Genomic DNA, 15,733 nt, shown 5'->3' with positions numbered 1-15,733 from the left:
AATAGAGAATAGGGCTGCATGCTCCCCGTAAAGTGTAGGATTTAGATGTGGAATGTGTATATTAAAAAGCTAAGTTTAGATGGGAAGTTCCCCAAACAAGTCAAGAGGTGAAACTCATACTGTACACGTTTCTAACTTTGTAAAATAAAATATCACTTGAATGTAGTAACATGAATGAAGCGGGTTTAACATCATAACCCCTCCATGAATTCTACCCATGATACAACAACGTGAATAAAATCTGTAGCAAACCCAGATTTGACACCTCTCGGGACCACTGTTACTGAGCTGCATCTGCAGAGAGTCCCGTCGGTTCTAGAGTCACTCAGGGTCTTTCATCATTTTCACTTGGCTTCTCTCCGCCTGGACTCCCGCTCTGCGCTTGAAGCTGAAACGGTCTCATTATGAATATTTCTGAACAATTGTTTGCCTGTAATAGTTTGTACAGATGGTTGTAAAGGACTTTCTTAGTATTTCTAGTATTGTTGCCATAAAGTGCTCCCACAGTTCCTCACCTATAGAGTTTCATTGCAATGGGAATCCCAGATTACCACACAGCCTTTCAAAATCAGACCTACGCCCTTGCGCAAATGTTTTGTGTGATCAATAGCTCATTAAAATACCTTCTTGTGTGACCATTGCTCAGTATTTCTTATTACATCAAACCCATAAGGCAACATTGTAGCTTTCACTCTTCAACACCACTTGTACTGCATATATTCATGTACAGGTGGGGCTGAAAGCAGTTCAAGCTTTGAAAAAAACAGAGACCTTTTCATGTTCTAATATTTTATTCAGGAGTATTTTATAATAACCAAGTGATAGTCAAATATTGTACATTAAATACTGTAAATCGTTTTCACCAGAACCATTTTGGTACAGTCCTGACAATCTGAAGTGGCAGGGTAGGTTCTGTGCTTTGGGAGTAGAATAGAAATACAGTATGTTGAATCCAAAACAGTCAGGCTTGTGCCTGCATTCCACATAAGGAGTCAATTAGCACCAGGCGTACTTCAAGCACAGCTCAACCATCAACTATTTTTCATGTTTCTGCCAGAAACTGGAATGCTTGTGCAGTTGTACATATTTCACTCTTGTGTTCCAAGAGCTGGTCTCAAAGGTAGTTTTTCAAGCAGAAAATTCCAAACAACTCGAATAAAGCAGTAGGCTGTTGGTAGCTTACAGGGTGAATTTTCTCTTTTTCTAAATTAGAATTATCAGAACGATTTCCACCCAGCTGGTTGGAATTCCTCAATAAAAAGCATTCAGATTCCAAGCATTTTGCTGTACCTTATGCGGGGGGGGGGTGGTACTCCACAAAAGCTTTTTTTTCCATGTTTTTGAAATGACAAGTCAAACAGTAACACATGCAATTTGCTGTGCCAGGAAGTATGTAATTGGAGATTTTTTTAAAAGTACTGTAGGTTCTTTATTTACTGGGCTGAAACGTATTCCTCTAGAAGGCCCATTTGTTTTATTTTTTAAAAAGATCTTACAACCTTACTTTTTATTTCCCTTTTCCCTTTCTTCAAAAACACGAGAACCTCACAGTGAAGTCAGATTAAATAATAATCCTCTTCTTGACAACAGCATCTGAGTCTTTTTTCCACAGCTTGACAATGGAGTGGAGTACTTATTGAAAGCTGCACTTGTGAATTTGTTTGGGAAAAATGAACCCCTTCAACAGCTTGAGTGACATTATTAACAAACACAAATGCCACCACATTGCGGGAATTGTAATGCTGGAAAACAATGGTGATACAAAGAGGAACCAATACTATGTTGCCATCTTTTTCTCACAATTATATTATTAATAAGAGGCCACCTGGGCAGCCACAGAGGTCTCTCCATGAATATTTTTGGCTGTGCAGACGTAGTCTCCAAAGTCTATAGTCTCGATATCTTCAACAGCGATCACGCTCTGTGAAATGCGAGTTGTGTGTCCAGAGCCTCTGTTTATCAGTCTCCAGGCTTCTGTAATACTAACAGGTCGCTGATCCTAAATTTAGGGAAAAAAACAAAATGCAAGTCTATAGTATAACCAATACAAGGAGTAACATTATCTACTCTAACCAAAATAGAAAAATGGATTTTACTGAAACAGCACACCGATACATTGCATATACATCAAGTGTATTGTCTCAATTCTGTGATTATTCAGTTTTTGAGTACTCTGGCATATAGTACAGGGTTTCCTAAACTGTTGTGAAATTTTAGGGAACTATAGCCAAGTTCCAGTTTTAGGAACGCAAGGTGTTTTATTCCAGCACTGTGTCTCACTACTTTTCCAGTGTTCTTGTTCCTACACCAGTAACAGGTGCTGTATGTACATTGGGAATACCTAACTGGACAGCAAATGCCAGTTCTGAGTTTACATTTCGAATACAAAGCTTAAAGAACTAGCTGGATTTGCTTAAAGATGAATGAAAAACGTGTGTCTAGCTCAATAATTTTAATTTGAGATTTTAAATTATGCTACAAGACAGACATTAATGAGGTATACCATGTGTGAACAAAACGCAACAAAAAAACAGGTGTCCATCATTCATCATCATCTTGCACTGTTACAGCTGCCGGTGAAAGTGACTGAGGTTAGAGATGTCTGGACTGAGTTTTCTCCCTAACTTGTCTCCTCTTATCTGTGAAAGGAAAATGGGCAGGATGCTGCTTGTCATTAAGTAAAAGTAAACAAAGGTTTCCCTAGGTAAACTGGTCCGGTTAATGAATTGTTATCACAGAAAGCTGCTCTGCTCGGGGTCATTAAGTCTGCAAGTTTAGAGCTTGGCTGAGCTGAGCGTTCTGGTGTAAAGGACACTGAAGGGAAGCAGGTCTGAGTGCAGGAGGACTATGGCCGTGGGGGGGTAGGATGGAGGCCGACATGGGAAGAAAGGTAAGGGCTGTTTTTATCAAGTGTGTAGCTACTGCTCCTCATAGACCCCAGCCCCCCCACCCCTGTCCGTGACAGAAACTGCAGCGAAGGGCACAGCTCACCTGTCCGGGGAAGGTCCACACAAAGTCCACGTCCACATCTGGATCCCCAAGAACAGTGCAGGTGACGTTGATGTTGTCGCCCCCCCCCACTGTCGTTGAAGAGGCTTCAATTGTCACAGAGGGGGGGCCGCTTGGAACTGCAGTCAAGGCAGGGAAGACGTTAAAAAAAAAAACCCAGTCAGGCCGACGTCGTCAGGGATGAACTTGGTGCTTTTCAAAAGCCAAGGCTTACAGTTTAGGAAGTGGAGTAACACAAATATGGGCCAAGTATAAAAAAATCACCTTTTTATGTCGGCAAGTTATTAACACAGAGTTGTTCAGCTGCAGAGGGCAATGTACCGTACACGCAATAATATTGGCCGGCTGTAGGTTTCACTGAGTATTTTAAGGCATGTATGAGTGATTGCTTGACCCTTTACAACAGGTAGAGTTCACGACACATTTGCAGCTCACATATTCAAACTGTGGCAATTACTGTAGTATGCATTATTGAAAGCAGAGAATACATATATTTACAATTAAGGCCTGATTTCAAGATTGTATAGTGCTTTTTGGATCACTAATGTATTCCAATTTTTTAGGGTCTTTGAAAAGATGGCCATTTCAAAGTTTCAGCTGGAAAGCTACAGCCATCAATCTCTTATGGAACAGGACTGACTTGCTAAACTACCCCATAGACACAGGGCTGCTGTGCTCAAGGAAGGCTGCCCCACACCAGTTATTGCACTTGTAAAAGAGTCTGGCATTCATGTTGGAACCACTGAAATAATTTTCCACTAACATCTTGGGTTGTGGAGGAGCTGCTAAAGCTCTGAACTCAGAATTGCAAGGTTGTGGGCCTAAATCGTGGGATGCTGCTGGTGGAGAAGTTTATGCAAACTTCAGTGGTTCACCAAGTTAAATGAAATTTCCACCAGTTAAGTCCAATATCCTCCCAAACTGCACCCAGATGAAAATCTAGTAAATAAGCAAGTGCTTACTGATTTAGCGAGATACCTGTGGTGCAGTGTCTGGGCATGCAGTCCAAAAGTGTGCCGTGTTGTTTAATTGGCATGTCTAAATTCTCCTCTGTGTGAGGATGTGTGTGCCCTGCGATGGACTGGTGTCCCATCCAGAGTGTGTCCTGCCTTTGTACCCATTGCCTTCCGAGTCCGGCTCCAGCTCATCGTGACCCTGTGTCGAGCGGCTATTGGAAATGGATGCATTTTGAGAGAGGATGACTACCTGAGTGGGTCCAGTCTTTCAGAGCAGTTTACCTTCTACGTAGAGCAGCTGGTACTTGACTGACATCTGTGGTGTACTGCGGGAGACAGCCTTACAGTAGAATATGCCAGTGTCCTCCAGGCTGGGCTGCTGGATGATGAAGCCTTTCCTGGGGTTGTAGGAGATCTGGGTCCCATCCACAGACACCTCCCCTGGGGGCACCTCTCTGTGCAGTGTCACCTTGGCCAGAGGGCTGGTAACTCGACAGGGAATGACGGAGGGCTTGTCAGGCCGAAGATAGATGATGTCAAAATGGGTTGTCGATGGGACGAACAGTTCATCCTTGTCTGAGGGGTGAGAAAAAATGGCGAGAAACGATGAGCAACTGCAATGGTTACACCCGTAAGTTGTGTTTGCCGGGCAAACCCTAACCCTAACCCTCGGACAGCCACCACAGAGCGCTGATTCTCCTAAGCCAGCACAACACAGAGGCAACACGTGGGATTGTGAAGCAAAGCTAAACGTAGCACTAATGTAACAGCAAAAAGAAACATTAAAAAATTGAACTACTTCGCAAAATGTTGTAAGGGAGTTAAGAACAGAAGATTAGGAAGGAAGCTGGGATACTAATCTTGCTGATATCTGCAATGTATGCGGTATTTATCTGTGTAGATATTTATATTGGCTTCTAGACCACACAGCTCTCCTGCCAACCCATCTGCACCCCTGCAGCAGCTCCTTGGCTCATTCCTTGTGACAATGGGTGGGGGGAGGTCAGTCAGTCTCACCCTCGCATTTAGGCTGCTATTCTCTCAGCCAGTAGAGTTTCGCCAAATAACCTCTAATCCATTCGCCCCTCTATCGCATCCATTAGGATCTAACCAAACAGCCGAGCCAGGGCGTTCTTCTCTTCACTGGGAACCAGGTCTTGCAGCTTTGCAGCGGTTTGTCTGCTCTGTGCTGCTGGCGTCTGGCCTCCTCACCTGTGAAGTAGATGTACGCGCTGGAGGTCCTGTCCGTGTCCCTGGTGCACTCGTCGCCATCACAGAGCAGGGCCCAGCAGCTGAACTCCCCAGTGTCCGCGGCTACCGGGGACGTGAGGATCAGCTGGCTGTACTTGTCCTGCTGCTTGATGCTGATTTCATCCGGAACGAAAGAAGACACTTGTTCATACACACAGTGCAGCTTCAGTGCAGCTACTCCCCAAGTACATGTGACTGAATTAAATACATTTTGATCATTGGCATTGATATTTACGCCTTTTTATGTCTTTCTGGTCCTGCATTTGGATGGGCCTGCCAGAGAAGTCCCTCTACGCGACTGAAGACATTCATGATCTCATTTCCAAGAGATGAAACGTGAAAATGTGTACGGTAAGCGATGCAATGTCTAAGGTACCAACATATTCATCCCCCCATCTTCAGGTTCTTGAATGTGGAAGCCCAACCATGACATAAAACGAACCTGGCCTGAACTTTACTGGTGTCCCCTGTCATGCTCACCTGCCTTCTTTCCAACTAGACGCCTGCTCTCAGCTCACGGCTGAAACCGTGTCTCGTTACAAACCGTCACAAATAACCACAGGCCAGTAACGTCTTTTCCAGAAATAGCTGTAGGGGATTATGCATGTTACATCATGTCGTGTAATGTTTATGTAGGAGTTATTAGAATGTTTTCTAGTTTAGCCTAATTCAAATAAAGCCTTCCCATTTTTAAAAAAATAAATTCCCGATCTTCGGTTCCCTCGTACATACGGTACATGCAGTGGTATAATTCGACTTTCCCTCTCTCCAGGGGAGCAGTACCTGAGCCTGGAGTCCTTGAACGTGTCCAGGTACGTCGGATACGCCCATCCGATCCGGCTGCCTTTGCAACGCAGCTCAAGGTCCTTCCCGGAGCTGAGCGTCAAGGAGTCGACCAGCCTGAGGAAACGCCCCTTATCCAGGACCTGGGTGAGGATGGACTGGCCCTTGCCCGCGGACTCGCTCTCCTTCCTCTTTCCAGACCTGTTCTTCTGTCTCCTGCCTCCCTCTTTCCGGGGATTACCCTGCTGGCCGAGGCCTGGAACAGAGCGTCTCACGAGTTAATGAGCTTTCCCAGTCTGGAAGCCGCTGCCACAGTAAAGGAGGAAGTCTCCCATGAGTCAGACTGAGCCTGAACTTTCTAAAAGTTAAAGGTGAAAAATAACCAATGGCATGAATTGCAGTAAACGGTTATGTTCTGTTATGAGCTTTTGATGAGACCGAGATAGCTCTCCAGTAAAAAAAAAAAAAGATGAAACAGCACAAAATCCAGTTACTTCTAAGAGGGAATTTTTCCAGTTCCTAAGATGTATTTCATATAAGAACTAGAGGAGATTCTTAGTAAATTGCTTATTTTTTTAAACACATTAATAAAAAAAATCTGAATTTATGGTTAAGACGCAAGGAGACATTCTGCATTAAACAGAAAGATCTTCCTTGATTACTCTCCATCTTTTTTCAAGAGTGATGTGAAATGACAGACTTGCACACTCTAGTGGTTCTTCTCCTTATCTTATCTTACTCACATAATCTTCAAGAAAGCCAGACAGCCAGCAAACAAATTTGGGGAACCAACAATCAATGTGATCGTCTTTGTTTAACTCCGCCCAAAAGAGCACAAGAACTAATATCCAATGCTACTAAACTAAAGCAAACTGTGGAGACACTGCAGATGGGAAAGAGGTGGAAAGTTGCGCAGCTGGCTGTGGGACATGTCTACCCACTCCTGGAGTCATATCCTTTCGTTGTGAGGAAGAACGATGAGGAGGCACGATCTGTAACCTGTGTCAGTAACATGCCCTGTCTTTTGGTGTTTCGGTCTGGTGAGCAGAGGGATTCTCAGTTCTGTGTTCCTCTTCGTTATGTTATGGATTCAGCTCTTCAGCGCTATCATTTCTATTCCTGATGCTACTGTAAACTCACCCTCTGTGTTGTACGGGCACTACTCAAGGAAAATTATCTTAGTGTTGGTGTACCAAACGGCCATCTGGAAAATACCTCAAACAACATTTCTTCCACACAGCTGTACAAACATTATAGCAGGAAATATTTTTAGAAATGGCACATGAAGTATAAAACCGGACACAATTCAGCCTTCATCTCAGTTGGAGGTGTATTTTGAAGTGAAAGATGAATGCATTAAGAAGGGCAAAGCATTAATTTTTGAGCGCCGTTTGTCAGCAGTCCAAGACAAATCTATTTTTAACTGTTCTAAGGCCTAGATATATTTAAATATACACGTGAATCCATTTGGAAATATCTCTTCACAAGCCTGTACTCCTCCGTGATGAAAAAAATAGGTTGAAACCAAGCACCTGTTGCAGATTAAGGGAAGTCACAAGACTAGCTCTGCACTACTCATCACATCAGCTTAGAGGTATGATCAGGGAAAACAAAGAACTGTTCAAGTTCCGGCCAGCAAAAGGATTCCAACAATTTAAAAACTCCTATTATGTGCTGTGATGTGCATTTTGAAAAAACATTTGAAAGAATTCACTTTTTTTTTTACTGGCCCTTCAGTAAATAACCAAAGAATAAGCATACACTGTATTTCCAAGTTCTGTCTTACTCCATAAATGAAACAGGACAAGAAATGCAAATGCATACATTAATGTAAGCTTCAGGTAACTGAGGATGGGTTCAGACACTAAGTAAGCCACCTAAAAAGTCCTGTTTGCAAAACAGTCCAACTAAGCTTGGAAAGAGCTGATTTTTTTGTTAAAAACATCATTATTATTAACAACAACAACAAAAATCTTTATGCTCACCATTTTGAAACTCTTCACAGAGGAGAACCAGGGTCATAATGATCCAAACCTTCATCCTGTGGCCGTGGGGGTGTGCTCGTCTGCAAGAGCCTTCCAGTCCTGGAGGAGCACGGGGGGCTGCAGGGCAGGAGAGGAACGGAGGGATCGCAGAGAAAGGGTGCAGCTTTCTGGGCCCAGCGTGTGGAGCAGAGCTCTGGAGCAAACCCAGCAGCCCTCAGCGGCGAAGTGTAACATCCCGAGGAAAAGCTGAAAAAGTCTGAAATCTCAGCCTACAGCTCACTCCCTTCGGAGTGTAGCAGCTGCCCACTGCTGCCACCTATTGAAACCAGCGCAGATTGACCTTCGCAGTCTGCATTTAATTTAACAAATTGACATAAAATACACTCGTTGCATACTCTGTGACACTACAATTTAATAGAAGTTTCCTTCTTGTTATGTGTACTAACTTCTATTCATGAATTGAAAAGGGAAAGTATATAAAAATATTGTTTCTTTTTTGTGTCATCAAATTGAATGTTTTGACTGGATTTGCAGATTCCTTGTTACAAAGGAGTCTGTCACAAAACAGCATCATTGAAAAGCAGCTATATGTGAGATACATGTCTAGTTAGATGGTCTGATGTGCCATAACTGCAGAACCATTTACATTACATTTCCTATGCTGTTTTCCAGTACGCATGTAGTTATTAAGATATTATCAGAGTGGCTTAATAACACTAATTTTCAGTCTTTAAAAAGCTGTCATCGAGATTGTACATATGCACAAACTGGGGATTCTAGGGATCTTTTGTGATTCATGAGAAAGTGATCGTCCTTTGCTGCAGGTATCTCTTCTCCTGGGGTAAAGAGCAGATCACCTGGTAAGTAATTTCCCCCTCACGGATCAGTGCCTGCAGACGCTAAAGCCTTTCCTGGACACGATGGAGAGGTGTAGGGAGATTGTGCAAAGAGCTGACCCTGTGCCTTTTAAATCTGGAGACTCAGCCAATCCCAAAACACTGAAAGGCTGTCATCAGATGGAGCTTGCAGAAGGGCTAAATGTTGCTAGCAGCCATATCACCCTGCAACTCAAAGCTGGCAGCCCACTGAAGCTCAGCAGGTGTGTGTCTGGTCAGTACCTGGAGGGGAGACCTACTGGGAAAAACTAAGGTTCCTACTGTAAGAGGTGTTAGTGGGACGAGTAGGGGGCACTCACCTTGCAGTCTGTGTGGGTCCTAATGCCCCAGTATAGTGAAGAGGACACTGTACTGTAAAAAGGCGCCGTCCTTTGGATGAGACAAACCGAGGTCCTGACTCTCTGTGGTCATTACAAGTCCCAGGGTGCTTCTCGAAAAGAGCAGGGGTGTTACCCAATTATCCTGGCCAAATTTCCCCCTGGCCTTTACCAATCATGGCTTCCTAATAATCCCCACCTATGAATTGGCTTCATTACTCTACTCTCCTCCCCACTGAGAGCTGATGTGTGGGGAGAGTACTGGCTGCACACTGGTGGTGGTGAAGGGGATCCCCATTACCTGTAAAGAGCTTTAAGTGGAGTGTCCAGAAAAGCGCTATATAAGTGTAAGGAATTATTATTATTATTATGTTATCCACACGGGGTAGGCCAGCCTACTCAGTTCAAAATAATTAAATGTTTTCCAATAAAACTTACAAAAATTATTTATAACTGTAGGCTAAAAACAAGTATCATTCAAAAAAATTAAAAAAAAAATCTTTGATTTATTACAAATAATATTTCAGTGTTTCTTTTTTTAGTATTTTTGAGTTTGACCATTTAAATTAATGACATTTGAAACAATTCTCTTTAGACGTGTGTGTCTCAGTTAAAACTGATATCCATCCATTATCATGAAGTTGCTTGTTCTGGGGGAAGGTCATGAAAAACTGAAGCCAGCGAATCTTTGAGGGGAGGAAGGAAACATTTACATGCGACATGCAAACTCCACACAGAAACTGCTCCAGTCAGCAATCTAGCTCCAGAACATAAAACAGATGACTTCAGAATTAATGGTATTATTCCTCACATGTAGCCAACTGATCAATTAATAATGTGTCCTCAGTCACAAAAATAAAGATTCAAATAATACTGTTATTTCTTATTGGTTTTTAATTTCACTGGACCTTCAGCTGATAACATGTAAAAGTATATAAAGGACCACAGCATATGTTAATTCTGTTAGCAGCAATACAAAAAATGTACATTGGGCCACTGCAAAAAAAAAATGGTGGAAAAATACATTCAACTTATTTACTTTAAACTGAAGTTAGCAAAAACCCAGTCGCAAATCGCACGGCCCCAAATCACCTTTCCCGACTTTGAAACACAGTCTACTCATTAAGACAGCAGCATTTGAATGACTCGATATCTCAGAGAAATGGGGCTAGTTACACATGTACAGAAACGGACAGTATTTCTACACATTCTGAAGGGGCCAAAAGGGTTCTTACACTGCATCACAGCAGAACGAAGTCAGGAGTCCAGGTGGCCTCGAAGAAGAACATACTGTATTCCATTCTGCACCACCCTGTGTCTGCCTGCACTCACAGCTGTGTATCCAGGAGGAACAGTGACAGAGATATTCTCTCAGGGGCCTGCAAGGTTTCCTACATGGTTCTGATTGAAAGGTTACACTTCCTATGAGGGGAGCCTTAGATTTTAGATTTAAACATTTTGTGTTAATGCCAGATTAATTTTTAATCCGTCCATGGGTTTTTTTCTGCATGAAAGATGTGAAGCAAAGATGAGGAAAAAACGTGAAGCAGAGGCATAAGGCATGTTAATACTGCAGTTCCGGAAAAGGTAGACCGAGGATCTTAGTCTCAGAATTTGAGACTTCAAGCGTGTTTCTAGAGACACTCTGACAAAAGAATGCAGGTCACAAATCCATAAAAATAAGTTTCCAAGGACTGATTGACAATTGTGTGAAAGATTAATAAATGCTGTTTGTCTGCATATTTACATTAACAAAAAAATGACTGATCTGAATATTTTGTTAGTGTTATTAATAAACATGACTGAATAATCTATAATAAAATTAATTCTTTTCATGCTCTCTTTACAAATTCATAGTTTTAATAATGAATAAATGTTTAATTTTTTTCACATATTCTATAATAAATGCTACTTTATTATCTGTAATTTGTTGTTAGCTATAAATTCATAAAATGTGGTTTTGTCATTGCATTCTTTCTAGGGGTTAGGGTTACTTTTTCTTAAAACTTCACAGAACTACATCTTCACAGTAATTCTAGCTTCAGATGCTACAGGTTTCATTTAAAAATAGTTTGTGCTCATCAGGATCAAAAACAGATTGAATGCGATGTGTGTTTCACAAAGGAGAAGAGGCGAACAGAGTCCCCAAGTTAACTGCTGTCTTGTCAAACTAAGTTATGAATAAACAAAACAGACACTCAGACTTGATGTTAGCATGCCCTTGTGTTGGAAAAAACAAGAAAAAATTACTTTAAAATAAAATATGCCCTTTTCCAGTCAATGCCAATTTTAAAAGGCAGAAACCCCTTTTTGCTACACCCATATTTTGCCTTTAATAACCGTTTATTAAACAATTATTCCTTTTCCAAAAATGACAGATACTTTCGCACTGTGAAATATTTGGAAAACCAGCTGCCTTAACCATACAACCATATTTAACCACTGTATCACCTTCCCAGAGAGCAATCAGTATTATTTTCCAACTGAATCCATTAGCAGTGTGCGTCAGGAAAAAATCAGATGGATTTGCACTATAAAAGCAAAACCAGCTATGTCCAAACAGGACCAGCACTGGGAACACAGTTCAAACTAATGGTAGATTACACACAATCGCACAATTAATCACATGACAGTAACTTTTGACTGTTTGGGTATGTACAGATTATACAACACTGAAACACTGATAAGGATGAAATACTCACTCCCAAGCTTTCAAATTTTGTTCAAGGTTTTCTAGTGACTCCAAACAATCTGTGCAAAATGCAGCACGTCCAAATTCCCTCACTCAATAAACATGCTGGTCTCTCTGGTCTATTTTAAGTCCTTCTTTTGCCAAGAGTGACTGACAAGAGAAACATGACTCAATAATAATGATTCTAATTATGCTAACCGTACCTTAATTTGCTACAGGAGACTCAAACTTACACAATTTCTGTACACTTGGAAAGAGAGACTTTCATAGACACAAAGGCAAACAGTTGTAATATTTTCAAAATTCAGTCTAAAAAATATACAAGATTACAAAAGACACTGTGCCTCTAGAATCTAAAAATAACTGGTTGGGTGTCAACAGATATTAAGCCTGACCAAGGTATCAAACTTTTTCCAACAAAAAGCTGAGAGAACAAAGTGTCAAGTTGCACACTAACCAGCCTGATACTACTGTATATAAGAAAACAGCCTACGGTCTTTGTGGTGACTAAAGTTCCTATGACAAAGGAGCAGCTCATAGTTAGAGGTTCTTTACAGCTATGGTCAAACACTGTAAAATTATCCATGGATATCTGTAGGAAAGGGATCTGTTGTGAGATCCTCAGACTAATCTGCCCCCAGAAGAGTTAGATGAGTCAAACTGTCTTGTCTTCTCTGTAACTGTTTATGTTCTCCGGGAAGAGAGGAGTAACTCTCATTGTCTGTTCCCTCCATAGACTGAAATGAGCTGTAATAACGGAGGGCAATGATTGGTGGGAATCTGTGCTTGTAAACTGTGGGGGGCTGAAGGAGGACATGATCAATATTGACACTGCAGAGAGTGTCAATACGTCTGCCTTTTTGCTCTGCTAGATTATCTTTTATATAACAACACTTAAGGTTGGTTTATTATGGTATTGCCTTTTCAAACTTGTATTTTACACCTACATAAATTGTAGTCTAAAGATAGATAGATACTTTATTGATCCCGTGAGGGAAATTGCATAAACCTTCGTGTACTGTAAAATAACTGCAACATTTACATGTAATCCTGGATCTCCTCAGCAAGACAACAAACCACCAGTTACATTTCAGTAACGGTGAAATGAAACTGGATCAGAAGTCTGTCTTTTTGGTATCAAGTCACAGTAAAGATATTCAATGGGCTGAAGCCAAGACAAATGTTATTATAACCCGATAATAAAATGAAAGTAGAATACTACAGTGTGACACTCCGGCGGTACAGATTTATCTCAGGGCTGTTCTAGCTGCGCCAGTTGTAGGAAGTGGACTTCGTTGAACTGCTGTGTGGTTGGAACCACAAGAGGTTTGTGACTGAGGTGCCCAACCCTGCAGCCAGGTTGACTTCTCAACAAAGAAGCAGTTAGGGATAACTGAGTTATTAGGAAATTGATATTCGATATTCAAACAATTCAGGAAAGAGAGAAAAAAAGCATTTGACAGCCACGATGACGAGGTTATCACCAAATGTATTTTGCTGCAGAAACCCTCGAGTAATGCATTTGAGATTTCTTTTTTTCTGCATTTTTTGTGTCCTCCACTGTTTGCAGGCAACTTGACTTGGAATTGCCAGTTGCTTCCTTACGTTTCTGTGATGTGCAGACTGTGCAGCAATTGCTCCACAGACTCAAGAGGAGGAGGAGGAGGAAGGGCAGACAGGCCGCAAGAGGGTGGCGTGTCCCTCCCTGCCATTGCTGCTAGCCTGGAGGCAGCTGCAGGGGACACACCTCTGAGGGAGACCCCCGGCCCAGAAACGCCAGGAACCCCATCCTTCTCCCCCGCAGCTCAGATAAACCCTGGCTCGGACCCGTGGCTTGAACAGACAGAGCAAGTGGGGATGCCTATACTTCACATTCACATCTTGAAGAAATTAAAGTCCATAAAGGTCAAGACAAACAGACATGGACCGCTTTTAAGAGGTTTCAGCAGCATGAGCTGTAAGTACGGAAATGCAAAGACAACCATCACCCCAGTTGCTATTGAATTGTTGTTCTCGAGCAACACTGTTGTACAAGTTACTTTACAACCTGTTCCAGTGCTAAATCATCATTATTTCAGAGCAGTCTCTGAGAAAGAAAAAAAAACTGTGCTTATGCTCATTTCAAAATCAATAAATCTATTAAAAACCAACTCAGTGGCTCTGTCAGAACGGTGGCTTCAGATGAGAATCAGCGTTTCATCGAGATTCCACTTTGATCAAGTTAATTAACAAAGGAAAAAAGCCAGCCCTCTGCAGTTATTCTGAAAGTCTGCATTTTGTCTTACTTGTGTCTGTTTTGTTTTACAGGGGTCAGGAACCTTACACAGTATTTCAACCCAGCTAAGACAAAATCTTGGTCACTCAACTTGCTTCTCTTGTTTTGCTTTGAGGTTTGGCCCAAATTCACAGCCCAGCCGGGCGTATTTACAAAGCAGAAAGCTGAAAGGATTGACCTTTCTAGTTAAAAACTAGAAAAACTAGAAAAACGCTACAAAAACCATCCTCCTAATAACAATGTCTGCCTGAGGAATTCAGGTCCTGGCAGAGACAGGAGGTACATTCGTGCCAGTCAGTAACAGGCTCTCCACACTTAGCATGCGCTTGTCTTTTCTCGCAGGATGAACTGGTCACTTTCGTCTGCAAGGTCCTCATCATCTGCCTTCTCCGCCTTCTTCTCCTCTGGCGTTTCGCAAGGAACCGAGTCCTCGTCTTCTTCAGAACGCTTGCGCTCCACGCTGTGTCTCACTCCGTAGCCGAAGTAGATCACGAATCCTGGGAATATTGGAATAGGATCATTCCATTCTCACTTGTCAGAAAGTTGCAGGCAAATGTACAGTACTGCCATCTTGAAGTACGTGCATGATAACTGAACTATTTTTTCAGCCTTTTAACTGCCTTAAAGGAAACATTAGGCAACACAAAGGTTATAGTCACATAAGAACTAAGCTTTCTCATACACAGGAAAAAAGGACATACTGTACATAAAACATATGTGAATGATAAACGCATTGGTATGCTTGATTAAAACTTTTGTGGGCACTTTTTTAGCTTTAACTAGTTTTCCAGATATTTCGCTTCAAGACCATGCAACTGAAAACCATTCCAGCCGTGACTCAGTTGATGCGTCGTGTTTAAATGCAGGCACATGCTTGTTTATTTTGACAGCTGTATCATGCTCTATTCCTAATTTTGCTGAGTAAATCTCTTAAGAAATGTGACAGCAGCCCTGCAGTTCCTCTGCAGCACAGAGTGAAACACTTGCCGCTTTCAATGCTTTGGCAGGCCTCCTCGTTACAGACCGTCTTCTGCACTCAAAGCTATAACTGGAGCAGCCGGAGAGCTGGGAATTGAGCTGTATTGTGATCCGAGAAGAGGTTGACTACAAGGGCGATGTGCTACAGATAGATCAAAGAGAACCTACCAACACACATCCAGATAGAAAAGCGAATCCAGGTATCCCCACTCAGCTGGACCATGAGGTAAACATTGACAAATATACTGACAACAGGCAGAAATGGCAGCAGAGGCACCTGTGAAACACATATTGCACTGTGATATACAGCAGGAACATAACAGTAATTTACTGAGTTAATAACATATGGAAAAAACATAAAACATAAAACTCTGAAAAAACACAATAACAATAATTGTTGAAAAATGACTAGTATAAGATGGACAATTTGGATTTAGGGATCTAAAACTACTGTGGATGGGGTAAGATTTGTTTGTAACAGATCCCAACAATCGATCTCAAATAACTAGCTTATAACAAGATTTTCAATCATTGCTTGTTTAATCTTGGTATCAAAATAAATTCATTGAAGGTGTAGGAATGTTTGATCAA

At 41.8% G+C, this 15,733-nt stretch overlaps 2 protein-coding genes across 4 annotated transcripts in view; both read right to left on the bottom strand.

Annotated features, from left to right (window-relative positions):
- Positions 1-772: 772 nt before the first annotated feature.
- Positions 773-8,211, bottom strand: pdgfrl (platelet-derived growth factor receptor-like). Its single transcript, XM_088923275.1, has 6 exons — positions 7,985-8,211; positions 6,000-6,255; positions 5,178-5,329; positions 4,248-4,541; positions 2,992-3,128; positions 773-1,999 (listed from the first exon to the last, which is right to left on the bottom strand). Exons 1-6 carry the CDS (start codon positions 8,037-8,039, stop codon positions 1,811-1,813), a joined length of 1,083 nt encoding a protein of 360 aa, XP_088779401.1. The 5' UTR covers positions 8,040-8,211; the 3' UTR covers positions 773-1,810.
- Positions 8,212-10,076: 1,865 nt separating this feature from the next.
- slc7a2 (solute carrier family 7 member 2) overlaps positions 10,077-15,733 on the bottom strand; it is a 38,600-nt gene continuing 32,943 nt past the window's right edge. For all 3 annotated transcript variants that reach the window (XM_088911250.1, XM_088911232.1, XM_088911241.1), the window contains exons 11-12: positions 15,311-15,419; positions 10,077-14,661 (exon numbers count right to left, since the gene is read on the bottom strand). In XM_088911250.1, coding sequence (XP_088767376.1) covers positions 14,480-14,661; positions 15,311-15,419 — 291 coding nt within the window. In that variant the 3' untranslated portion in view covers positions 10,077-14,479. The remainder of the gene's footprint in view (positions 14,662-15,310; positions 15,420-15,733) is intronic.

The sequence above is a fragment of the Atractosteus spatula genome, chromosome 1 (genome assembly GCF_055471065.1).
Source record: "Atractosteus spatula isolate fAtrSpa1 chromosome 1, fAtrSpa1.hap1, whole genome shotgun sequence".
Lineage (NCBI taxonomy): Eukaryota > Metazoa > Chordata > Actinopteri > Semionotiformes > Lepisosteidae > Atractosteus > Atractosteus spatula.
Note: the sequence above shows the minus strand (reverse complement) of the source record. Positions and strands in the feature narration are given on the sequence as shown.

Coding starts and splice junctions, on each gene's coding strand:
- pdgfrl (XM_088923275.1), bottom strand. CDS start 8,039: ATGAAGGTTTGGATCATTATGACCCTGGTTCTCCTCTGTGAAGAGTTT. Junction 4,542..5,177: donor CGCGTACATCTACTTCACAG/GTGAGGAGGCCA, acceptor CTCACCCCTCAG/ACAAGGATGAACTGTTCGTC. Junction 2,000..2,991: donor TGTGGACCTTCCCCGGACAG/GTGAGCTGTGCC, acceptor CCCTAAATTTAG/GATCAGCGACCTGTTAGTAT.